Raw genomic sequence first — 25,000 nt, forward strand, 5'->3', positions numbered from 1 at the left:
TCATTGGCTGACTTTTATTTATAAATCTGTTCTTGGACTTTTGCCTACATATCTGTGTTAACACATGTGTAGAAACCTCAGCCGATGAGGCCTCAGCGTTCTCAGGACGTTATACAGATGCAGGTCCTGAGAGTCAGAACGGAACTGGGCAAAAAGGCTTTTAAATGTTTTAACCCCGTCGACCTGGAACGATGTGCAGAAGGACTTGAAACTGACTCATCTTGTAACTCTGGGTGAATTCAGGTTAATTATAATAGACAGAGAACTGAGCTCAATCAGACTGTGTGTGTGATTGCGTTGTTTAATCATGTTTTCCTGAAATATGTGATTGTATTTTATTTGAGTCTTGTGTGATGTGCAACTGAGCTGTTGTGTGCTGCTGTCTTGGCCAGGTCACTCTTGGACTCTTTACCTGGTTCAATCAATCAATCAATTTATTTATTTCGGGCATGTCAATTTAAATCATCATCATCACACTTCATCTTAGTTCAATAATACAATGCACATGGCCGAAAGGGAAAGCGGGAGAAGCAAAAGCTTATCTAGTCCCGCCCCCATTACCCACAGAATAAAATCTTTATCATAATCTTTTCTCCTTTTTTAACATTCTTTTACTTATCACGTTTTGACATAATATGTTACGGCATAAGTATAAGATCATATCATAGTCTTTTCTTTTCTTTTTGCTTTTTTCTGTTTTTTACATTTTGATATAACATATTTTACTTATGACATTCGATATAACATGTTGGCAACAGGTAGTAAGCAGAGCTGAAGTTTAGCTCTAGACAGTACAGTACATAGATTACGTGTGTGTTTGCACATGTGTCCATATTTGTCCGTCATGAGTGAACAACAGTCTCATCTTGTAGCTTGGCATGTCACAAAGTCATAGAATGGTCCAATCGACAGTGAGCAACGTCCAATGTACTTATTATTTTTGGGATGGTGTATGCTGTGGTGTAAGAGCCCTTTTTTGCCATATTCTTTTATTCATCCGTCTCCTCTGCAGCCTTAGCCGCGCTTAACCTCGCCATATCCTCCCGAGTTTTGGCCATGTTAAATAAAGGATATTGATTGATTGATGCTGTTTACAGCCGGTCACTTAGCAACCGGACATCTGTTATGGCACCAATCAGTGTTATTGATCAGGGACTCCCAGTCGCTATATAGTTACTGGGAGTCACTGATCAATTCAAAGTTCAAAGTTCAAAGTTCTCTTCATTGTCCCTGCTGGGAAATTGATTTGCAGCCAGGAGGTCCCAGACACACAAAAACATCCAATACACATAAAACACACACAGAACAATCAGCATCTGTTAAGAACAACAGCACATTAACAGCACATAACACGAAGTGAGACAGAACAGACTGTCCATCATGTTTACTACAGTAAATGATGATGGTTTATTGATCAGTGACTAGTGAACATGACGGACAGCTCCAGGGAACCAGTGAGTGATAAGAACGTATGAAATAAGTTCAATTACTGAACCTAGAATGTAAACAAACAGCTCCACATCTGATCCTGGTCCTGGTCCTGAGTTTAGATTCTCAGCCTGAACGTTCTGGGGCTGGCTGGGCTGAGCCGAGCTGGCATGCGCAGCCTTTCATCAAGCATTTGTGTGTTGATTTTTGGAGTTCGAGAATATAAAGAGAAAAAAAGTCAGGAGAATTAAAGCAGAAGTAAGTGATCCGGTGGTTTTGGCTAATGCTGCGTTCCAGGCAGGCTTTTGAAACCGTAAATTACAGCTTCAAGTCACGATTTACGACTTTGTTTACGCCCCTTTATGCTGTTCTCTCTCCTCATTGGATAAAGGTTGTAGGATACAAGAAAAGTTTTCTCCTGGGCTCAGAGCAGAGCAGAGTGACTGACAGACCCGTGTTTCAGACCAAACACTCTATAGAAGTGATTGCTGTCGGAAGATACAACTATTTAAGACTTAGATTAACACAAACATTCACCTGACTTCTGCTTTAAGTTTGAGCACCTCTGATGGACAGTGGGAGGTGGGAGGAAGACATTACACCTGGATGTCCCTGAACTTTTTAAAATATCATGAAGAGAAAACATGACTGATGGTGTTTGGCCCCAGTGGCTCTTGGCTCACTCTATGAAGCAGACAGTCACTCACAACCTTGGGTTTTAAGATGGACGGTGGTTTTAAACTGGATGGGTAGATTGGTGCAACAGTCGCTTCACTTTGAGACACTTTGATCCTCCATCACAACGCGGCTGGATTCCTGTAATGGCCTTTAATCTGCAGTCAGACAGCTCTCCCTCCCTCACAAAACGCTGCTGCTCGCCTCCCAACTACAGCATTATCCTGGCCGACGCTGCACTTAGAGCTCATTTTAACATGAATAAAGTATTCCTCTACTCTCTACTCTACTCTACTCTACTCTAGCATTAGTCTTTTCATCATTGCTTTAGCAGTTTCGTCAACTAATTTAGCATTGATTCAACAATTTCTTCAGCTCATTCAGCATTGCTTCAGCAACAGCGTTCAGCTGCTTTCAGCATTCACACGCATTTTCTGCAGGAAATGCTATCTTTTTCTAGTTTGTTTTTAAATCTTTAAATGGACGTAGCAGGTCTAAGCTGAATCTCAGAGGGACAGACATCATAGAAGCCTCCTCTCTGTCTCACTGTGTTTAAACTTAAACTTTTTTAAAGGGACATTGTGTAACTTCTCCTGTTGTCTCTTCATGAAAATGGATTATTTGGTTCTTCAGTCTGTTTTTCATTAACATCAACAAAGTGAAGTGTTCCTTTCAGCTCTGAATGAGCCGTTCATATCATTCATATCTCCATGGAGCGGGTAAGCTCGGTGCTGCTGCCATGTGGTGTCACTGATGCTGCATTCACCTGCAGTCGGGCAGACGGCCGTCGCTAACAAACCAGATGTCATTTTAGTCACAGAAGTCCAGAGAAAGACGGTAAAACAATACCACATCGCCATGACAACATACTGTCACATGTATTGTTTTGCCTGGTGCTGACGGACCACTTGTTTACATAGAGGCTTGTTTATGTCCGTCTGCTGTCTGCCCGATTTCACATGAATGCAGCATGAAAAATACACAACCACAACGCTAGATGGGAGGAATTCCTACACAATGTTCCTTTAAAACACATTTTTATTCCTTGGTCTTCAGCCCACAGGAGACTCTGCTCTTGTTTTAGTGCTTTGTTGTTTTACAATTGTAATTGTTTCATTGTTTTTACGTTGTTTTATGTTTTATGTGGTTAACTGTGCAGCACTTTGTTCCAGCTGTGTCTGTTTCTAAAGTGCTTTATAAATAAAGTTAAGTTGATTTGAGTCTCTGTCTCTCCAGGTGTGTGGTCATCGCTTCGTTAAACTCTACGGGCCGTTACAGCTCAGGCAGATGATTGGTCGGTGTTATCTCCGTGGCAACGACCTGCAGTACGATGAGGACGACTCTCACTGGCAGAACCCAGATCAGCCGTGCAGGTGGGTCACAGGTCACAGGTCAGAGGTCACAGGTCACATGACACTCCACTGACCGTGTGTGTGCGTGTGTGTTAGAATTGTTAGAATTGTTTTTTAAAGCAGAAGTAAGCAATATTTTTGTGTTAATCTAAGTCTTAAATAGTTGTATCTTCCGACAGCAATCACTTCTATAGAGTGTTTGGTCTGAAACACGGGTCTGTCAGTCACTCTGCTCTGCTCTGAGCCCAGGAGAAAACTTTCCTTGTATCCTACAACCTTTATCCAATGAGGAGAGAGAACGGCATAAAGGGGCAGTCCTCTCTGTGTGTGCAGCCAAGGGATGCGCCTGAATGTGGTGACGTAGGGACGAGGACCAATAGATCCATGACGAGGGCGGGGGCTGCTAACTCCATCTGCTGACAGGAAGTTATGGTGCGTTCAAGGCAACTCGTAACTGGTGTTTTTCCGACCTGTGAAGTCGTACCAGTTCGATCTGGTACGAGTTCACGGGTCAGAAGTTACGAGTGGCCGTTATAGTGACTTTCACAGGTAAAACAGGTCGGAGAAACACGAGTGTGTTGCCTGGAACGCTACAAAGTCGTAAGTCGTGACTTGAAGCTGTAATTTACGATTTCAAAAGCCTGCCTGAACGCAGCATTAGCCAAAACCACCGGATCACTTACTTCTGCTTTAAGGATCCCCATTAGCCAGTACCTTAGTAGCCAGCTAGTCTTCCTGGGGTCCACAAGGAACAACACAAAATATACATATATACACAACATATCATACATTTACATTTACAGTCAATCACAATAACCTAAATGTTAAAAAGTTAAAACAAACATTTAAAAATGTCCACACATCTTAAACAGAATGTTTCTTAGATAACAAAGTGGAACCACTCTTACTCGTATACAGCTCATAAAAAATAACATTTCAATTTCTTTTTAAATACCTGTTTCCTTTCAACACAACAGAGGTAGTGAGGTAGATTCTTCCACAGAGTTGTTGCTCTAGAGATAAAAGATGGTGACAAGGCCTTAGGCTTCCAGCTGAACCACTGCTGGAGCCTCTAGTGCTGCAGTTGTGTAGTGTTTCTAAAAACTATTAGAGTAAATAAAAAGTCAGGTGTTTTACTGATGAAGACTGACTGAAACATGACTGCAGAGCTCGATGCTAACCTGATGTGTGTGTGTGTGTGTGTGTGTGTGTGTGTGTGTGTGTGTGTGTGTGTGTGTGCAGCCACCTGGGTGATGTCAGAGGTGAGGTCATGTGCACCATGGGGATCTCCGCCTCCATCGGTCACACCGAGGTCATCGTGGGCTCGCCGGGAAGCTACGAGTGGCAAGGTACCGCCTCGCTCCGCTTTGTAACTGCTCTATGTACCGATTTCCTAGGGTTGTGAACGATAAACAGGATATTCGGTTTAACAAGTGAGAGATTCGGCTGTGTCGGTAGCAGCCTCCTGAATCGATACAAATTAGCCATGAAGTCCTAGATGAATCGGTTGTAGAGTCATGGATCGGTTATCGCTCTGGGCTAGAGTGCCTAGCCGTTAGCGGTGTCTTTAATAACTCATAAATCAATCAATGGGCCACGTAAAAACTGTTTTTTTCAGCGAATATCTTAGTTACAACACGATTCGCTAACTAGAATCGAATCGTCCTACACTGTATCGAATCGAATCGAATCGGTCTGCAATAAAAGGAGATGGTTTTTGAATCGAATCGTAATCTAGATTCATATTGAATCGTTTATCACAGAGAGATGTGCAACCCAAGATTTACCTATGATACTTTAGATGTCTGGGTCTTTGATGTAGTTTTGTATTTTGTACATTTTTCTATTTTTCTTTTCTTTTCTTTTTCTCTTCAGGACGACACTCCATTTTATTTTATTGCACCATCTAAAAAAAATCCATGCAGCACCCACCAGTGTAATAAATAGTAGAACTATTGTTTTTGTCTTTCTTTCCTCTTCTTTTTTTTTTTTTTTTTTTACAGAAAAAAGTGACTCATGCCACACAAACAACATCCATTGTCTAGCTTCTCACAATACCATTTTCCAACACAGCCTTAAACACATCATCGTCTCATTCTACACCGATTAATTTGTGTTTCCTAAAAAATATAATCACAATATAGTGCATACAAACAAAGATATAAAACATAGTCAAAATAATACGTTCGACTTCACGTTCTCTAGATGCCGGGACATTCCACGAATGTAAACATTTGGGTAACAAATATACAGTTATGTCATGGAGCCCTTTACACGACTTAGACTGACGTGTGTTGGCAGAAAGATTTTTCTATTTTTCTAATATTTGCTACATTTTTGAAGTTGTAATTCTTCTCGATGATTGTTACTTGTCTGTCAAACACTTACACACAGACATCTTCAGGGCAAAAAGCAGGACAGCAGTGGCAGTTACATTACAACACATCAACATGGTGTTCAGTGCCCCAATTGCATTAGGAATAAAGGAATTTTTCAAAATATTAGGATTTGCCCTTGGTACTTTATAACGTCTACCAGAAGGAAGAAGTTCAAACTCCCTGTTGAGTGGATGAGAGGGATCGTTTGCTATTTTTTAGTATTTAAATACACCACTTCCTGTTGAAAACTGCACACTGAGGAAGACGTTGTCGAACCGGTCTGTGTGTTTTAGCGCCGACGCAGTTTGCAATAAAAAAAAACCTATGAGAAGGACACGAGTGCTGCTGGCCTTTCTTCTGTTTCTGTAAAACGCTTGGCCCCGCCCACCACGTTGCTCCGAGGCTCCGCCCACTCTCCTCACTCAGTACGTATACATGACACTTGAAAAAAACGAATTATATTATTGCCTTAATCCGACTATAACTGGACAACTGAAGTGCAGGTAAACACCTTAGTCCGACTGAAATCAGAGTTGGAGAACTCCGATTAAGACACCCAGATAATGCGATTGGAATTAGATTTTCTCCGTCATGTATACACCTTAGTCGGAGTAGAACTGGACAATACATGTGTTCATGCTCCACAACAGTAGAGACGGCACCAAGTGGAGCAGAGAAGCCGCCTGAACCCCGCAAAGTAAAGAACAAAACCCAACATCAGCGCCGAGTCAATGCATTTCACACAGCGCCACCAGCAAGAGAGTTTTATTTTTAAAGAGAGAGAGAGGGAGAGGGGGAAAAAGGAAGCCCGTATCCTATTCTCACTGACGCGTCTGGTCGGGAACTGCAGTTGAGAATTTATTATTAAGCTACTAAGTTGTTTATATTCAGTTTTTTACGAGGTGACAGAAAAGTCAACAGGACGGGGGGGGGGGGTATTAAACCGGTGAAACAACTTGACGCCAAAATTGAATTTTGAGCATAGCTCGATTAAAGGTGTACAGAAAAGAAAATAGAATTTGAGTCCACTTTGGGTGATAAAATTAATGTGATAACTCATCTTTCAGACGTTGTAGGCCAAACTTTGTGCAAAATTCTATTTTTGAGTAAATCCGGGATGAAAGTGTGTATTTTTTTTTCCACATTGGATAATGCAGGCGCACGGATTATACGTCAGCCTGTACACGATTCACCAGCCACTGATATTGGATCCGTCATCCATCATTCAAACGTCTGAGACACGCACACACACACGGAGCTCGGTCTCGCCCCAAGCTTTGAATATCCCGCCCACTCGATAACGACCAATCAAATTCGTTTTCCTTACTCGGGTAAACTCGTGTTGCAGCTCGTGACAACTCGGCGCGACAAACAGGACAAACGGCCATTTCTGTACATCTTTAAAGCTCTGCATGTAAACTGTGTGTGTGTGTGTGTGTGTGTGTGTGTGTGTGTGTGTGTGCTGTAGGAAACGTCCACGTGTCCTGGTTGGACCCTGACGACCTCCTCCACACTCAGACGTTTTCCTTCAGCAACACGGAGCGCCGCAACATTTACATCGGTGAACTGGCCCTTTAAATCTCCATGGAAACCACAGAGATCCACTCATCGGCCACAGCCAATGGAAATTAATCTGTGTGTGTGTCTGTGTGTGTGTGTGTGTTTCCAGGTTACTCCGTCACTCAGGCTCGTCGTCTCCTCTCTGAAGTCCATGAAACCATAGTAACAGGTGACGGACAGCTGATGGATGTGTTGATTATACTGTAGTCCAGTCGTGTTATGAAAAAAGGTTGAACAAACTGCAACAGAATCAAACTCAACTGGTTTTGTTTCCTCAACATGTCCTGAGTGAGGGAGAAAAAGCCCAGAAGAATCCCATTAGGGGAAAGTTTAGAAAAAGACCCAAATATAGCCCATAATATGCCTATTCATTAGTTTTCTTACGTGAATAGATTAACATTTTTAACCTTTAGATATCTCCATGAAAATTGCTGAGTTGATTACTGACATTAAGACAAACAAAAAATGTATTACAAGTTTTTTGAAATTCTTTTTTAAAGGGATAGTTCACCCTAGAATGATATTTCGCTCATTATCTACTCACCCTCATGTGGACTAAGGGCTGGAAGAATTATCAGAGTCCACCGTCCCTTCTCTGAGTTACAGGGGGTCTCGGCGTAGCAGTGCATTTCAATGCAACGGTTGCAAAGGGACACCAGAGCTCTTCGTAAAAAAACACACACAAAAAAACATCCAAATACCTCCATGATGCTCGTATGTAATGTCCGTCTTGTGCTGAAGCCCCAAATTGCGTAATTGTCCCGAAAAAAATTAAATAAGTCTATATTTTAAGCTTGTTTGTAGCGGAAGCTTCTCGAAGCTCCTCTTCCTGGTCCATCCAAATCTCGCGTGATTTGCGCCGGCGTCAGTGCGGTTACTGCGAATCACGCGAGATTTGGACGGACCAGGAAGAGGAGCTTCGAGAAGCTTCCGCTACAAACAAGCTTAAAATATAGACTTATTTAATTTTTTTCAGGACAATTACGCAATTTGGGGCTTCAGCACAAGACGGACATTACATACGAGCATCATGGAGGTATTTGGATGTTTTTTTGTGTGTGTTTTTTTACGAAGAGCTCCGGTGTCCCTTTGCAACCGTTGCATTGAAATGCACTGCTACGCTAAGACCCCCTGTAACTCAGAGAAGCCACGGAGGACTCTGATAATTCTTCCAGCCCTTAGTCAACATGAGGGTGAGTAGATAATGAGCTAAATATCATTCTAGGGTGAACTATCCCTTTAACATGAGCAAATGTTTATAAATTTGCATAAATTCCACCGTTTTGACGGCACATGTATATATAAAGGTGCTGTGGTGGTACCAGCATGAAAACTGGTATGACTTGACTCCAGAGGTTCATAAAGGGACCTGTGTGTTGTCTTGAAATTTCAGACTAAGTCACAGAGTTTACTTTCACTTGCGTCAGCTTACCAACTGTAGTGTTAATGAGCTAGGTTGCTAGGCTACCATGTAAAACGAGTGCTTCCCGCAGCGACGGATTCTTGAAAAATTGCAGTCATCTTGAAATTTAAATGGTTTCTTGTCGGTTGACCAATGGAGTCAACTCATTCCAGTTTTCATGCTGGTGCCACCACAGCACCTTTATATAAACGTACATGTGCCGTCAAAACAGTGGAATTTATGCAAATTTATGCAAATTTGCTCATGTTAACAAAGAATTTAAAAAAAACTTCTAATACATTTTTTGTTTGTCTTAATGTCAGTAATCAACTCAGTAATTTTCATGGAGATATCTAAAGGTTAGAAATTTTACCCTATTCAGGTGAGAAAAATAATTAAAGGGACAACGAGGAGAACGAAAACGAACGAAAAATTCCGCGACAATAAAAAAGTCTGATATTAATGTGGATGAATCTCCGTTACCACTTGTTAATGGTCCATTTTAGATAAATCTCTGGTTTTGTCTCTATGGTTATTTTGTTATTATTAGTGGTGGTGGAAATGCTGGGCGAGCCGACCAGCGTTTCTTTACTTTCGGTTTCGTGGCGAGTCATGAGAATAACGCCGCCGAATCTCCGTTTATGGTGGGAACTACGACGGTATGTGATCGTCTTCCAACCTCTGACTTTAATTCTTGATGAATGAAAACATGAGTCTGTCGGAGGCTCATAAATGTAGTGTGGAAACACTGTTGCATGTTGAGGAAACAAAACCAGTTGAGTTTGATTCTGTTGCAATTTGTTTAACCTTTTTTCATAAAATGACTGGACTGTTATTGCTGCTTGCTGATTGGTCGACAGGCGCTCCGAAGGACAGCAAGGCGGACGCGCGCGGCTCGGTGCTGCTGGCGCTCAAACACAACAACCGGCTGACGGTTCAACAGACGCTGCGCGGGGAGCAGACGGGGTCCTACTATGGCAACGCCGTGGCAACCGCTGACCTCAACAACGACGGGTAGGTCACAAGGTCAGAGTATAGTTACTTTAGAGTAATGTTACTCAAGTAAAGGTAAAGCGTGTCCATCCTAATATTTACTTGAGTAAGAGTCAGAAAGTACTCGAGTACTGAGTAACTGCTGAGTTAGCTCTGATTGACTCGTTTAATGATCAGAGCATGAATGTGATCAAATACACAAAATATAAAACAGCAATGAACAAACTTACACCTCATCCTGACATGCAGCGAGCAAGCGAAACGGCAACGAAAACTCGCGCGAAGGTGTCCTGATGCAGCGTGACGATTTTGTCGCGAGTATTTTCTATTGGTTCAGAATCCAAACCAATCAAATTATCGAGGGACGTAGCTACACAAACTTGCGGCGCTATTCTGAGATTCCTGGCATTTCCTGGTTGCTGTTTCTCACATCTTTGAGTGTTTGTTCCTCCTCATATTCTCCTCTCTCTGATAACTAGCTTGTCAACAGAAAGCAGCGTGGACTTATCAACCAATAAGAAGTGTTTAGGGGCGGGACACCGCCGCCAAATGTCGTCCAGATAGAGACAACACGAGCGATAATTTCAGGGTTGAGCGACATCGCTGGACGACGCGATGTCACTCGCGGCGTCAGGACAGGCTGATTGAAAAGTAGCTACGCATTCTTATCACTTTTCCTCGCTCGCTCGCTCGCGTCGCTGTCGCATCGCTGTATGTCAGGACGGGGTGTTATATGTTACAACATTTAACAACTAAGACAATAAATTAAATCTTTACCAAGTTACATAAAGTAAAACTACTTCAGCCACAGTAACTTACCTGCTACAGACGTCTATGAACCATCGATCTATGACATCACTGGTGGCTCCGTCTGATTGGTCGAACAGAGTCATGTGACAGAGTCTCTGTTGGAAGAGAGGAATGTAGCTCAGTGTAATGGAGTAAAAGTAAAAGTACTGCTTCTCCTTCATTAATATACTCAAGTACAAGTAAAACGTATTCTGCATTGAAACTACTCTGACAAGTACAGCTTATCCATAAAGTTACTCCAGTAACTGTAACAGAGTAACTGTAGCGTGTCACCGCTGCACATGGTCACCATGATGTCACCGTGATGATGATGAACAATTGAACTAAACTCTGTTTAAATCTCTCTATTTGATCAACAAGAAAAAAAGCAATACATTACTGGACAATAACGAAAAGTATTTCCCCGAAACCTCTGACTAACCCTTTATTAATGTCTATTTCTTTTCTTTTTTGAAAATAATAATTATTTTATTTTATGTATCTTATCGTATTTTTCATCCTTGTTGTACCCATCTCTGACTTATTTTTATTTATTTATTCTTCTTACTACTAGTATTATTATTTTATTATTTTCAAGCTATATTTTATAAATGACTGTATTATTGTACTGTCCCTTTGTACAACAACAACCATAACAACCAATCGATAATCAATAATCCATCCTGACCCCTGTGGTGCAGCTGGAGCGACCTGCTGGTCGGCGCTCCGTTCTACTTCCAGCGGCAGCAGGAAGTGGGCGGGGCGGTGTACGTGTACCTGAACGCGGGGGGCCGGTTCGAGTCCCGGCCCAGTCTGGTCCTGAAGGGGCCGCTCCAGTCCGGCTTCGGCATGGCGCTGGCGGCCGCCGGAGACCTGGACCAGGACGGCTTCCAGGGTGAGGACACAACCAATAACCAATAATCAATAACCAATAATCAATAACAGGGAAGTCTGATATGGAAATGTGTTGATGTCGTCCAGCAGCTTAATGTCTGATCTCTGATAAAAACCGATTCCCCAAAAAACTGAATATTACCACGTGACTGTCTGACTGGATGCCTTCTACACACCGATGACCACGTGGACAGACGTTACTTTATTATTATTATTGATATCAGCCCTAATCAATAATCAATCAATGTTGTTGCTCAGACTTTGCAGTCGGAGCCCCGTTCCATGAAACAGGAAGTGTGATGATCTGGACCGGGAGCAGGGAGGGGGTCTCTCAGGAACCCAGCCAGGTACACACACACACACAACCACACACACACACACACACACACACACACACACACACACACACACACACACACACACACACACACACACACACACACACACACACCTCATCCCGGTTACATACCACCATTCCAACATCCCACCACTCCGACATCCCACCATTTAGACATCCCACCATTTAGACATCCCACCATTTAGACATCCCACCACTCCGACATCCCACCATTTAGACATCCCACCACTCAGACATCCCACCATTTAGACATCCCACCATTTAGACATCCCACCATTTAGACATCCCACCACTCCGACATCCCACCATTTAGACATCCCACCATTTAGACATCCCACCACTCCGACATCCCACCATTCAGACATCCCACCATTTAGACATCCCACCATTTAGACATCCCACCATTTAGACATCCCACCACTCCGACATCCCACCATTTAGACATCCCACCATTTAGACATCCCACCATTTAGACATCCCACCACTCCGACATCCCACCATTTAGACATCCCACCATTTAGACATCCCACCACTCCGACATCCCACCATTCAGACATCCCACCACTCAGACATCCCACCATTCAGACATCCCACCATTTAGACATCCCACCATTCCGACATCCCACCACTCTGACATCCCACCACTCAGACATCCCACCACTCTGACATCCCACCATTCAGACATCCCACCATTTAGACATCCCACCACTCCAACATCCCACCACTCTGACATCCCACCATTTAGACATCCCACCATTCAGACATCCCACCATTTAGACATCCCACCATTCCGACATCCCACCACTCTGACATCCCACCACTCAGACATCCCACCACTCTGACATCCCACCATTCAGACATCCCACCATTTAGACATCCCACCACTCCAACATCCCACCACTCTGACATCCCACCATTTAGACATCCCACCATTTAGACATCCCACCACTCCTACATCCCACCATTCCAACATTCCACCATTTAGACATCCCACCATTCAGACATCCCACCATTTAGACATCCCACCACTCCTACATCCCACCATTCCGACATCCCACCATTTAGACATCCCACCATTTAGACATCCCACCACTCTGACATCCCACCATTTAGACATCCCACCATTTAGACATCCCACCACTCTGACATCCCACCATTTAGACATCCCACCATTTAGACATCCCACCACTCTGACATCCCACCATTTAGACATCCCACCATTCCGACATCCCACCACTCAGACATCCCACCACTCAGACATCCCACCACTCCGACATCCCACCATTTAGACATCCCACCATTCCAACATACCGCTATTCCGATATGCGAACGTCCCACCATTCCGACAAGGCTTTCCATATAAGGAAATATGCGTTCCTCAACAGGCTCCTCCCTTCTCTAAGACATGCTGATAGAGGAATACCCACATGGTTGTGACAGGGACTAGTCTGCCTGTCTAACCTCTACCTGCTCTTTTTACTAAACTTAACCAACTCCTTTCTTCATTGCCTAAACCCAACCAGTGAAAAATCTTTTGAGGGAAAAACAATCCGCTATTAAAGGACTTGTTGGAAAGGCAGGATGTTTAAAAAAAGAAATGAGGGTTAGCGTCATTCTGACCATAGGAGGCAAGAAGTGTCAGAATGACGGGACGTTTGATAGAAAATTAAGTGTTTCCATTTAAACAAGTAGAGGCCGATGTCGGACTGGTGGGATGTTGGAATGTCGGTTTCCCCCCTCTAACCCCCCCCCTCCCCCTCCCTCTGTGTGCAGGTGATCCGCGGCCGCTCCGTCTCTCCCGGCTTCTCCACCTTCGGCTTCTCTCTGTCTGGAGGTCTGGACGTGGATGGGAACCGCTACCCAGACCTGCTGGTGGGTTCTCTGGACCACCGCGTCGCTCTGCTCAGGTACACACACTTCTTTATTTTAAAACTGTTGAAAACTAAATAAATAAAATAAAGTCTGATGTTTAACATATTGGAAAGAGAAACTTCCTGTTTAACATCAGAACTTGCAGCTTGACCCCAAGCTTGACTGGTCAGTGAACACTGACCACGTCTACAAGAAGGTGCAGAGCAGACTGTACTTCCTGAGAAGGCTGGCATCCTTCAATGTCTGCAGAAGAATGCTGCAGACATTCTATCAGTCGGTGGTCTTCAGCGTCCTCGTCTCGCCTTAACCACTGCGCCACGCACCTCCCCTACTATTCTATCTATCTATCTATCTATCTATCTATCTATCTATAACACATCTTTAACATCGTTAACTGTTACATTACTGTAACAGACATTCTGACCAGGACGCCCAGATGTTTTTATACCACTGTAGTTAGATGTTATGTATTGATTGATTGATTGATTGATTGATTGATTGATTGATTGGTTGATTGATTGATTGATTGATTGATTGATTGATTGATTGATTGATTGATTGATTGATTGATTGATTGATTGATTGATTGACTGCTCCCTCCCTCAGGACTCGTCCAGTGGTCCACCTGAACCAGACCCTCAGAGTGTCTCCAGACCTGGTCGACCCCCTCGACTGCAGCTCCTGGTGAGTCAGAGAGACCACGCTGATCTGAGACCAGCGGCTCCAACAGGCTGACGGCTGCTGACCAGCGCGTGTGTGTCTGTGTGTGTGTGTGTGTGTGTGTGTGTGTGTCAGTATCGAGGTGCAGGTGTGTTTCTCCTACATCTTCAGCACCGGAGAGCGGAGCGAGAGAGACAACGTCAGTGAGTAACAACATCAGGATGAGTCTATAAACTATAAACTATTGTGATGATACTGTCAAATTGTGAAATTGCCTTGGTTGAAATAAATAAAAAGAAAGAAAGAAAGAAAGAAAGAAACTATAAAGGTAGCTATTTAAACTGGCACTTTAAAAACCGGCACTTTATAGACCTCATGCTGACATGCACTTTCTGTAGCTATCCACTTTTTTCCGAACGTCAAAAACGTAGCCTGTTTTGCCGGTTTTTGGTCTTCCGGTGGAATTGTATGTTTACGTTTCCATGGTTTCAGTAGTCGCGGTAAATGCATGGATTTTTTTTTTTTCCCCTAATGAAAATCTGTATAACACATGGATCATCACAGCAGCTTTTAACAGTGGATATCACACAGACTGACATCTGTGTTAAAAGCCAGCGTTAATAGATCCATGCGTTTACCGTAACTATGACAACGACTGAAAACCATGGAAACGTAAACGTACAATTCCACCAAACCGGCAAAACTGTCTCCTGTTTGCAGCGAGGTGACGAGCCGTTAACTGTCTTCAGCTTCCTGTGTGTGTGTGTGTGTGTGTGTGATTTATAGGGCAACGCTGTCAATTAGACCTGCTGTTAATCAACACAGTGACACACAACACAGACACACACAGATGACATCACACCGTGTCCTTGTGTGTCCTCGTGTCCTCTGTGTTTCTCTGATGATAAATCACATTACAGAACTGATATTATTATCTGACACACACACACGGACACACACACACACACACACACATGGACACACACACACACGGACACAGATCTGTGTGTCCTCCTTCTGCCCTGTTAATGTGTCCAATCAGAGACAAGGTCACACTGTTGCTATGAGACCAGATGATACCAAGAATATTTGTCTTATTTCTAGTCAAAACTAATCTCATTCTACTTAAAATCAGACTCATCACATTAAAAGCAGCTTGTTTTTAGACACTTTTTACTTCTTTCAAGCAGATTTTCACTTGAAATAAGTAGAAAAATCTGATAGTGGAGCAAGTTTTTCTTTCTTATTACAAACACAAAACAATTTGCTTTCACTGGCAGATTTTTCTACTTATTTCAATTGAGAATGTGTTTGAAACAAGTGAAAATTATCTAAAAACAAGTAAATTTTTAGGTGATGAGTCTTATTTTAAGAGGAAAGAGATTAATTTGGACTAGAAATGAGACAAATATTCTTGGAACGATTTGGAGTTTTTGCAGTGTGTCATTTCTTCTCACCTGGAATTCTACGTGTGTGTGTGTGTGTGTGTGTGTGTGTGTGTGTGTGTGTGTGTGTGTGTCTCCATGGCAGCTGTCCACTTCACCGTCACCGCTGACGTCACCAGCGTCAAGCCCCGCCTCCGTTTCCACGCCAACGGGCAGAGCGTCTTCTCCGGCTTCCTGTCGATGCCGAGCCGGCGCTGTGCGTCCCTCAGGGCGGGGCTGCTGGTGAGTGGCTGGGGTCGCTACGGCAACGACGTCAGAGCTGTGATGTCATTGTCATTGCCAGATCTGTACCCGGACCACGATCCGTTCCTGACGCTTCACTTCCCCCTTCTCTAAGTTTACGGCGACACCGCGGATATGCAGAAAACAGAGACGTTCTTTATGAAAAACACAAGTTCTATTTCTGATTAAATTAAATGTAATTTAGACGATCAGTTCATTGTAAAACATTTATTTATTGGTGTAAATGTGGTGATTTCAGCGCCGAGTCAGCGCTGCTCCTCTGACCGGCACTTCTCCCAAAACCTCGGAGCAAACTTCCAAACAGACGTCAGTTGGATAAACTGACCACAGATCAGGACTCTAAACTGTGACTTTTTCGCATGAAAAAATATTTAAATTTAAAGCTATCAGTAAGCGATCCGGTGGTTTTGGTTAACTTCGTTAGTTAGCAGCCCCCGCCCTCGTCATGGATCTATTGGTCCTCGTCCCTACGTCACCACATTCAGGCGCATCCCTTGGCTGCACACACAGAGAGGACTGCCCCTTTATGCCGTTCTCTCTCCTCATTGGATAAAGGTTGTAGGATACAAGGAAAGTTTTCTCTTCGGCTCAGAGCAGAGCAGAGTGACTGACAGACCCGTGTTTCAGACCAAACACTCTATAGAAGTGATTGCTGTCGGAAGATACAACTATTTAAGACTTAGATTAACATAAATATATCACTTACTTCTGCTTTAAGAAAGTGACGTTACAGCGACTTTTAGCTGCTCTATTGCTAGGCTAGCAGTTAGCATTGCTGGCGCATGCGGAAGCAGAAGCGTCTGGAACGGATCGGACACTGACAGTCGTCATGTGGTCCTGATGCATTGTGGGTCCAGAGCTGTGATGTCATCATGCGGCCCTGATGCATTGTGGGTCCGTGTGTCCTCCAGACTCCGGTCCGGGACCAGGTCCAGCCTCTGGTCTTCTCCCTCAGCGTCGCTCTGCACAACAACAACAAGCTGCACAACAAGACGCACAACAACAAGAAGAAGCCGAGGAGACGAGACCACGTCCAGGACCTGCAGCGACTCCCCGTGCTGAGCAGCTCGCCAGAACCCGCCAGAGCCCAGGTCAGAACCACAACCACAACCAGAGCCCAGGTCAGAACCACAACCACAACCAGAGCCCAGGTCAGCCCTGCAAGGCCCGGACACTCATGCACACTTACTGTTCTTAGATTTTACTTCTGCTTTTAACACAATTCAGCCACAAATTTTAGCCTCTAAATTACTATCAAACTTCAAGCTGTGCCCTAGTATTGTTGGGTGGATTTTAGATTTTTTAACAGACAGATCACAATGTGTCAGAGTGAACAGTGCTCTGTCTGATGTCCTCTCACCCATTCTATATATCCTGTACACTGACGACTGCAGAAGCTCACATCCAGACAGACATGTACTTCAGTTTGCTGATGATACGGTCATAGTGGGTCTGTTGCATGGGGAGGAAACAGCCCCGGGACCAGTGGTGGACGACTTTATCCGCTGGTGTGATGATTCCTTTTTAAACTTAAATGTGACAAAAACTAAAGACTAAATCATCGGGGTCACATTACCCGATCTGTCTATAATCTCTCACAGGAGGATAATGTCTAAGGCAGTGATTCTCAAACTGTGGTACGTGGGCTCCCTCTAGGTGGTACGCAAAAGACTCACCGAATTAAACATAAATAAAATGAAATAAATTTCACATGCATCAAAAAATCAGGCAACCGCATATTTTCGGCCGAAAATGACCAAAAATGCATTTGCAGGATGTTGTGATGATACCATAGAATAGAGACTGTATAAATACAGGCAAAAACCTGCCGAAAATGCCGACATCATTATCAGCAAACAAGTCCAGGCACCGCTCCGACCACACGTGTATCTGTTTACCTGTTAGCTCTGTTAGCTCCGTTAGCTCTGTTAGCTGCGTTAGCTCCGTTAGCTCCGCTATCTCCGTTAGCTCCGTTAGCTCCGTTAGCTCCGTTAGCTCGGCTAGCTCCGTTAGCTCGGCTACAGTCCAACTGGAGCGGCTCGTTGAGCAGCGCTTCAAATAACCTGCGTACTTGTGCACTGCGTACGTGTGTCTCTGATGTTTAAGTTTAGTGTTACTTCTCAGGGTTTTATTTTTACGATCGGGGGTCATATAAACATGAGGCACTGCTAATCTTTTCCGGCCAATCGTCATGGAAACATGACGCTCTGTCAGTGCTGTGGCTTTTGGACCCGACTGAAAACAAACGTGTAAGAGCTGAAAAATGAAACGACGTATCATTGTATACCGCCATTATAATGAGTAATTAGTAGGCTAATTATTATTATTATTAGGGAAGACTGGGGATGGTTGTAACAGCATCACTTTCACCAATAAGGGATAACAGTGTGTAAATGTGCTCAATACCCACTCCCTCCCTGACATTGCATGTGAATTTACATGGCTGTGTCAGTGTGTAGGTTTTACAGCTCAAAAACATTTTTTTTAGGTCAGAAACTAATATATTTTTTTCAAGCCTAAATTTTGACTAGTATTGATACCGTTTAAGTTTAAATTAAGTAACTTGTATAAGATGAAAGAGCAGGTTTTTGGGTGAAATATGAGTCATTTCTTACATATGAATATATAAATATGATCTTTAAGACAGCTTTCTAATGTTAGGGTACACACACCCCCCCCCCCCCCCCCCCACCCCCCCCCCCCCCCCCACCCCCCGACTTGGTGGTACTTGGAGAGGCAAGTATTTTCTGGGGTGGTACTCGGTGTAAAATGTTTGAGAACCACTGGTGTAAGGCTCAGGACATCATTCAGTGTCCTGACCATCCTCTCCATGCCGAGTTCGAGCTTCAGATTGCCAAAAGCCAGATCAAATAGACTGAAAAACTCATTCATAACACAAGCCATTACCCAACTTAATTTAAATTCTAAACAGTTATGATGCACTCCATTTACTCATTTATTTATTGATTTCCTTGATTTCCTTTGCCCTCTGGGCTACTTGCCATTTCAATGTTGTGTAGAGTTTGTGTGGATGTGCTCTATGTGTTCTGTGTTTTTTGCCTTTCTGCAACATGAATTTCCCTTTGGAGACAAAGTTGAAAGTTGAAAGTTGAAGGTCAGAACCAGAACCAGGTCTGGGTCAGAACACCTGCAGGGAAGGTGGCGAACACGGGCACCGCCATAGGTCCGATCCAGTCTGGCTTTTCTTAGATTAGATTAGATCATAATATTTATTTCAAACCAAACAAAATGAAAATAATATCTCACGTACAAAATAACAAGAAACTCCACAGGACGCCATGTAACCATTTATGGAACAGGAAGAAACTACAACACCAGACACGGTTTGAAAAGGAGATGGAAGAAGCGAAGCTCAGACAACGTTCACCTTTATGTCTGACGAAGACACTTTCGTCCATTTCTTGCAACTATTTCATAGTGGTTTTAGCTTTTAGCTTTTAGCTTTTAGTGGTTTAGATTGAGCCATCAACATTGGTAAAGATTCATCATTTATCGTATATTTTTGAATTCCAAACCCGATCCTGTAGAGGTGACATCGTTTTGGAGTCTCCGGTTGCTATAGATATGGTACGTCTTGTGTGTGTGTGTGTGTGTGTGTGTGTGTGTGTGTGTGTGTGTGTGTGTGTGTGTGTGTGTGTGTGTGTGTGGCGCTTGGCAGAGGTTCATAAAGGTGTATTGTCTTGAAATTTCCAACCAAGTCGCAGAGTTTAGTTTCACTTTCATCAACTTAACAACTGGAGCTTTAATGGATCCATTTAGATAAATATACATCGTTTTGTCTTCATAGTTTATTATTTAGTGGTGGACCTGCAGCATTTCCTACTTTTTCCTCCTATTTAACACGTAGAAGAGCGACTCTATAAACCGGTCCAGAGTGTTGAACGTTTCCTTCCTGGTCCATCAGGTCCACATCCAGAAGGCCTGTGGCTCGGACAACCGTTGCCACAGCAACCTGCAGATGGCGGCTCGCTTCACCGACGAGACCGGGACGCCGTTCCCCACGTAAGAGAAATCCTCCACGCCGTGACATCACTCATCCACTCAGTAACTCTATCTGTTCCTGTCCTCCATCCTTCCTTCTTTCCTTCCTTTCACAATCCCTTTTTCCTTTCCTTCGTTCGTTCCTTCCTTCCTTTTTCCCTTTGTCCTTCCTTCCTTCCTTTCCTCCTTCCTTGACCCAGGAGGACAACACCCATCACTCATAACAATATAAACAGAGCCGTAGTTTCACCTGCTGGAAACTTCTACACTTATTCTTATAGACTGAATCTCCTTGTTGTTTACATTCTACTTCCTGGTAGAAAACCAGCTGTAATGTGAATGAGATCAATAGTAACAAACGAGAGTTTAGCTATATATCATATTTTTCAGGCCCTATCACCGTTTAAACAAATCTGAAATGATTGAAGAAACATTACTATTTCTGTGTGTGTGTTTTGTGTTGCTATGTGTTGTATTTATTCAGTTTGGGGGAATCACAGTGTCTAGAAAGCATCAGTGGCTCAGCTGACAGGGACAGCTGACGGCGGTAGCTTAGCTAACAGTAGCTAAGCTAACGGCGGTAGCTAGGGTTGCCACCCGTCCCTTAAAATACGGAATCGTTCCGTATTTTGAAATAAAATAGTGCGTCCCGTTTTGAATCAATACGGGACGGGCTTTGTCCCGTATTTCCGAGTTGTCATGAATGCAGCATCACTTCGCACGTGTTCTGTAAAGATCCAGCATTTGTCAGAACTACAACGAAACAGAGATCATCCTCTCTGTAGGACACTTTCTATCCATCGCTAACTCATTTTCAGCTGGCGTCACCTTTACTTTGAAAGTCCAGAACGGAGCGTTTGGGAGGGAGAGATCAGCTGATCCGCTGCTGTTGACGTCTCCGCCTGCAGATGTTCAGCTGAGGGGATACGCTGCTCAGCTGTTGAGCCGAGCGTCAAGAGGTCATTATAGCCTATTTACAGTCAGTTACCACTGAAAGAAGTTGTGCGCCGCTCGCAGCAGGACAGATAATAAGATGGATAATCGGTAAATTAATTTAACTTAATGTGGCTATCTACATATTTCGCCGCCCTGTTATGTGTTGCTCAAACGCAAATTTTGAGTAGGTCTACTCTGTTTTCACATTTAAAAAGGTCTTTGTACAGAGACAACATGAGATTTGCTTGTAGCTACAGCACCTAAAAAACCCTCTGTAACCTATTTTCAGTCTAACGGGATGATGAATGAACGGGCAATATGGAAAAAAAAAAAATCTCTGCTTGAAGCGACAGCTTTACGCACTGGGCTGATTTTATATTAGGCTTTTATATTATTATTATTATTACATAAACAAAAGCAAACTAACTGGGTGCTGTTTATTCGTCTGACCTGCTGTTGCTGGTAGCCTATGCAGCTGGCCTTGAACTGGTCTGAACATTAGCACAGTGTTATTTCTGATCATTTTGTGCAGATGCATTTTTATTTGATTTGCATGTGTTTCAAACCATGGTAAATCACTGTTAATAATAGGCTTTATGCACAGCTCCACTACTTCCTGAACTTAAACCATCCAGTCCTCCCATTAAGCTGGCCAGCTCTCTGACAATTGAGGTCAGACACACCTGGATTAATCAGTTTGTCCAATAATACAGGAAATAAAGGAACTTGTTTAAATGTTCAGGAAGTAGTGGAGCTGTGCATAAAGCCTATTAGGCTGTTGTGAGGAATCATTACATGTGTAACATGTGACAGCCTCTTCACATAGGCTATAGGCATTAATATGTATGACTATTATATTTAAGTGGGATATTGCAACTTTATGTTTTGGATCAAACAAGTAGCCCGTCCTGGCCTTAGCTACGTCAAGTCAATGAGGTGCACTGTACCATATGTGTTAATACAAGAAATTGAAAGTGTACAAAATACATAGGCCTACATGAAAAGTGTGGCCTTTTGACCCGTGTCAACCCCCCCCCCCGTCAACATTTGGTCGAGTGTCCCTTATTTTCACAACTCAAAGGTGGCAACCCTAGCGGTAGCTAAGCTAACGGCGGTAGCTAAGCTAACGGCGGTAGCTAAGCTAACAGCGGTAGCTAAGCTAACAGCAGGACGTCAGCTGTTAAAACCCTCCCGTTGTGGGACACGACATGAAACTACTCCAGTTAGCTCAGTCATGTTGGAACTCAGATATCCGCTGGAGAAAATATTTTTTCATGGAGCGTTTATTGAGTCACTGAGTTATTAAAGTTAAACAGGTAGCTAACCGTTAGCCCGGCTAATCTATGATAACCATGACTAATTACAAAAATGTGCACACAGAAATAGTAATGTTTGTCCAATTATTGGTTTTATAAACTTTACAAACATCAGATTAGTCTAAACGGTGATATAGTGACATGAAAAATTAGATAAATATAGTGAAACTCTCGTCCGTCACTATTGTTCTCATGCTGGTTTTCTACCAGGAAGTAGTTGTAAACAACAAGGCGATTCGTCCTATTATAGTAGGCCTATTATTAATAATAACAGAGGGGGGGTTGGGGTGTGTTTAGCCAGCCAGCTGCTACAGTTATTATGTATTATTATATTATTATGTCTGTGCAGGCGGGGGGGCAGCCAGCTGCTACAGTTATTATTATTATAGTATTAATAATAACAGGGGGGGTTGGGGTGTGTTTAGGCGGGGGGGCAGCCAGCTGCTGCTCTACAACTCCAGCATCACCAGACTGCTCCTGGAGGTCGACGTCAGCAACACGCCGTCGTCAGGGCGACCGGCGGAGGACGCCCACAACGCCCTGCTGAACGTCAGCATCCCATCATCACTCATCTACTCTGCAGTCCGGACCAAGGTGAGGGGGGGGCTGTGACATCATCACCAGGTGTGTTAGGCCCAATCCCATTTCTCTTTCCTATCCCCTCGCCCCTTGAAACGGAGCTACACGGGGTCGGAGGTCGGAGGTCAACCCCTACGAACTGGGACACCACTTCAACAGTCACATACGTCATCACGTAGTCTCACTGGCTTTTACGTAAGCTGATGCGGCGAGCTTTTGCCAGAAATCAAATCGCCTTGTACCATATAACTTGATAAAATAAAATAAAAACTTAATGCAGACTGATCGGTTCATTGTAAAACATTTATTTATTTTTGTGAATGTGGTGGTTTGTGTCCGTAGGCTCCAGAGCCCCGAGGCAGCGCTGCTCTTCTGTCCAATACACACAGGAAGCTTCACTTTACATTCACACTAACTAATGCTACTGATACAGCTGTTAGATTTCATCACTGAGACCAACATTTATCTCCTAGAAATAATGTAACCAGCCGGTGGTAAACCTCTAAAAACCTGCGGGTAAGTTAACTAGCGATGGTTTTCTCCCCCGGGATGAGGACGGAGGTTGGCCCGCCGAGCAGCTCTGCAGACCGGCTGCTGTCTCTGTGATGTCCCGGTCGCTGCAGAGCTTCACTTCTCTGAAAAACATCGGAGCAAACTTCTAAACAGCCGTCGTTTGGATCAACTGGCCGTAGATTTGGGATCTGAACAGCTACTTTCTCACATGAAAACATATTAAAACTTAATAAAGTTACGTAATAACAGCGCTAGAGCGGGAAATAAAACAGCTTTTAGCCTGTTTTACAGCCACCATGAGATGCATTCTGGGAATTGGGATTGGGCCTTACTGTGTGTGTGTGTGTGTGTGTGTGTGTGTGTGTGTGTGTGTGTGTGTGTGTGTGTGTGTGTGTGTGTGTGTGTGTGTGTGTGTGTGTGTGTGTGTGTGTGTGTGTGTGTGTGTGTGTGTGTGTGTGTGTGTGTGTGTGTGTGTTAGGCTGCAGCCTCACCAGTCCAGTGCTCTACAGAGGACCAGGTTCTCCTGTGTGAGCTGGGGAACCCGTTCAGCAGCAACCAGACGGTACGTTGCTGCAGCCGCACATGAACACCACCGACATCTCACAGAAACTTTAATGGCGCTTCTCCACTAGCCCTATACTACTATACTACTATACTACTATACTATATACTAGTACCTGCTACCAATTCAATTCAGTTTGATTTGTCACTTTCATGAGAAACCATTTGTTTCACATGGGAGCGAGAAGCCGTTCTCCCTGTCATGTTGTATGCAAGGATAGGAAACAGGGTCCAAAACTAACTTTTTCACTTACCAGCCAGCCTAAACAACACAAACGGGTACGACAGTAACAACAGTTATCCACCTCGACGCTGTGAATGACGGCCTGACGCGCATACCTGACCAAAGATCGTCTCTGCTGGAAAGACACATTACTCTGTCAGGAAACAACATACCAGCATCGTTCTCCACCAGTAAAAAATAACTCGCCAGAGTGGCGAGTGGTCTTAAAAATTTACCAGCCAGAGACAAAATCTACCCGTAATTGGCGAGTGGCGAGTGTTAGTTTTGGACCCTGATTGGAAAAGATAAAAGAGGCAAACAACAGGATCGGGAGGAGCCGCTGCAACCGAGTGCAGGGACAGGTACCATTTTAGTACCTGGTACCAGGAACTATTTTAGTTCCTCCTCCTGGTTCCCAGCAGCTGAAGCTGAAGCGATACTATAACGTGACGTCAGCCGACTGCCTTCCACTGATTGGACAGAGCGTCGTCACTGGAAGAGTGCAGCACTATGTCCCACATGAGAATCAAACCTGGAAACTTCAAAAAGCAGAGCGGCAACAGCAGCTGATCTGTATCTGAGTTAAATGTTGCTGTGTGAGAGAAAGTGTAGTGGAAAAGCGCCATAATAGTCTACTTGCCAACAATGAGTACCCGGAAATGTTGAGTACCCCAAAGTTTTATGTTAGAAATAGATAGTATGGGTCCCCAGTATTCAGAAACTGCCGGATGCTAACTTATATATATTGGGCAATTAGCACAATTGACACAATTAGCATACATTAGCATAATTGTCTATATGGGCAATATTTCAACAAAATT

General features: G+C 43.7%; 1 protein-coding gene across 1 annotated transcript in view; it reads left to right on the forward strand.

Annotated features, from left to right (window-relative positions):
* Positions 1 to 25,000, forward strand: part of LOC310989764 (integrin alpha-3-like) — a gene marked incomplete at its 5' end in the record, with an annotated part of 58,082 nt that overhangs the window by 10,654 nt on the left and 22,428 nt on the right. Inside the window, 14 exons of the mRNA XM_083976912.1 lie at positions 3,340 to 3,476; positions 4,698 to 4,804; positions 7,503 to 7,562; positions 9,656 to 9,809; positions 11,279 to 11,472; positions 11,730 to 11,818; positions 13,603 to 13,736; positions 14,308 to 14,385; positions 14,497 to 14,564; positions 15,892 to 16,028; positions 16,961 to 17,140; positions 19,975 to 20,072; positions 22,729 to 22,897; positions 23,874 to 23,957. Of these exons, the coding sequence (XP_083833038.1) occupies positions 3,340 to 3,476; positions 4,698 to 4,804; positions 7,503 to 7,562; positions 9,656 to 9,809; positions 11,279 to 11,472; positions 11,730 to 11,818; positions 13,603 to 13,736; positions 14,308 to 14,385; positions 14,497 to 14,564; positions 15,892 to 16,028; positions 16,961 to 17,140; positions 19,975 to 20,072; positions 22,729 to 22,897; positions 23,874 to 23,957 (1,689 nt within the window). The remainder of the gene's footprint in view (positions 1 to 3,339; positions 3,477 to 4,697; positions 4,805 to 7,502; positions 7,563 to 9,655; positions 9,810 to 11,278; positions 11,473 to 11,729; positions 11,819 to 13,602; positions 13,737 to 14,307; positions 14,386 to 14,496; positions 14,565 to 15,891; positions 16,029 to 16,960; positions 17,141 to 19,974; positions 20,073 to 22,728; positions 22,898 to 23,873; positions 23,958 to 25,000) is intronic.

The sequence above is a fragment of the Trachurus trachurus genome (assembly GCF_905171665.1).
Source record: "Trachurus trachurus genome assembly, chromosome: 8".
Lineage (NCBI taxonomy): Eukaryota > Metazoa > Chordata > Actinopteri > Carangiformes > Carangidae > Trachurus > Trachurus trachurus.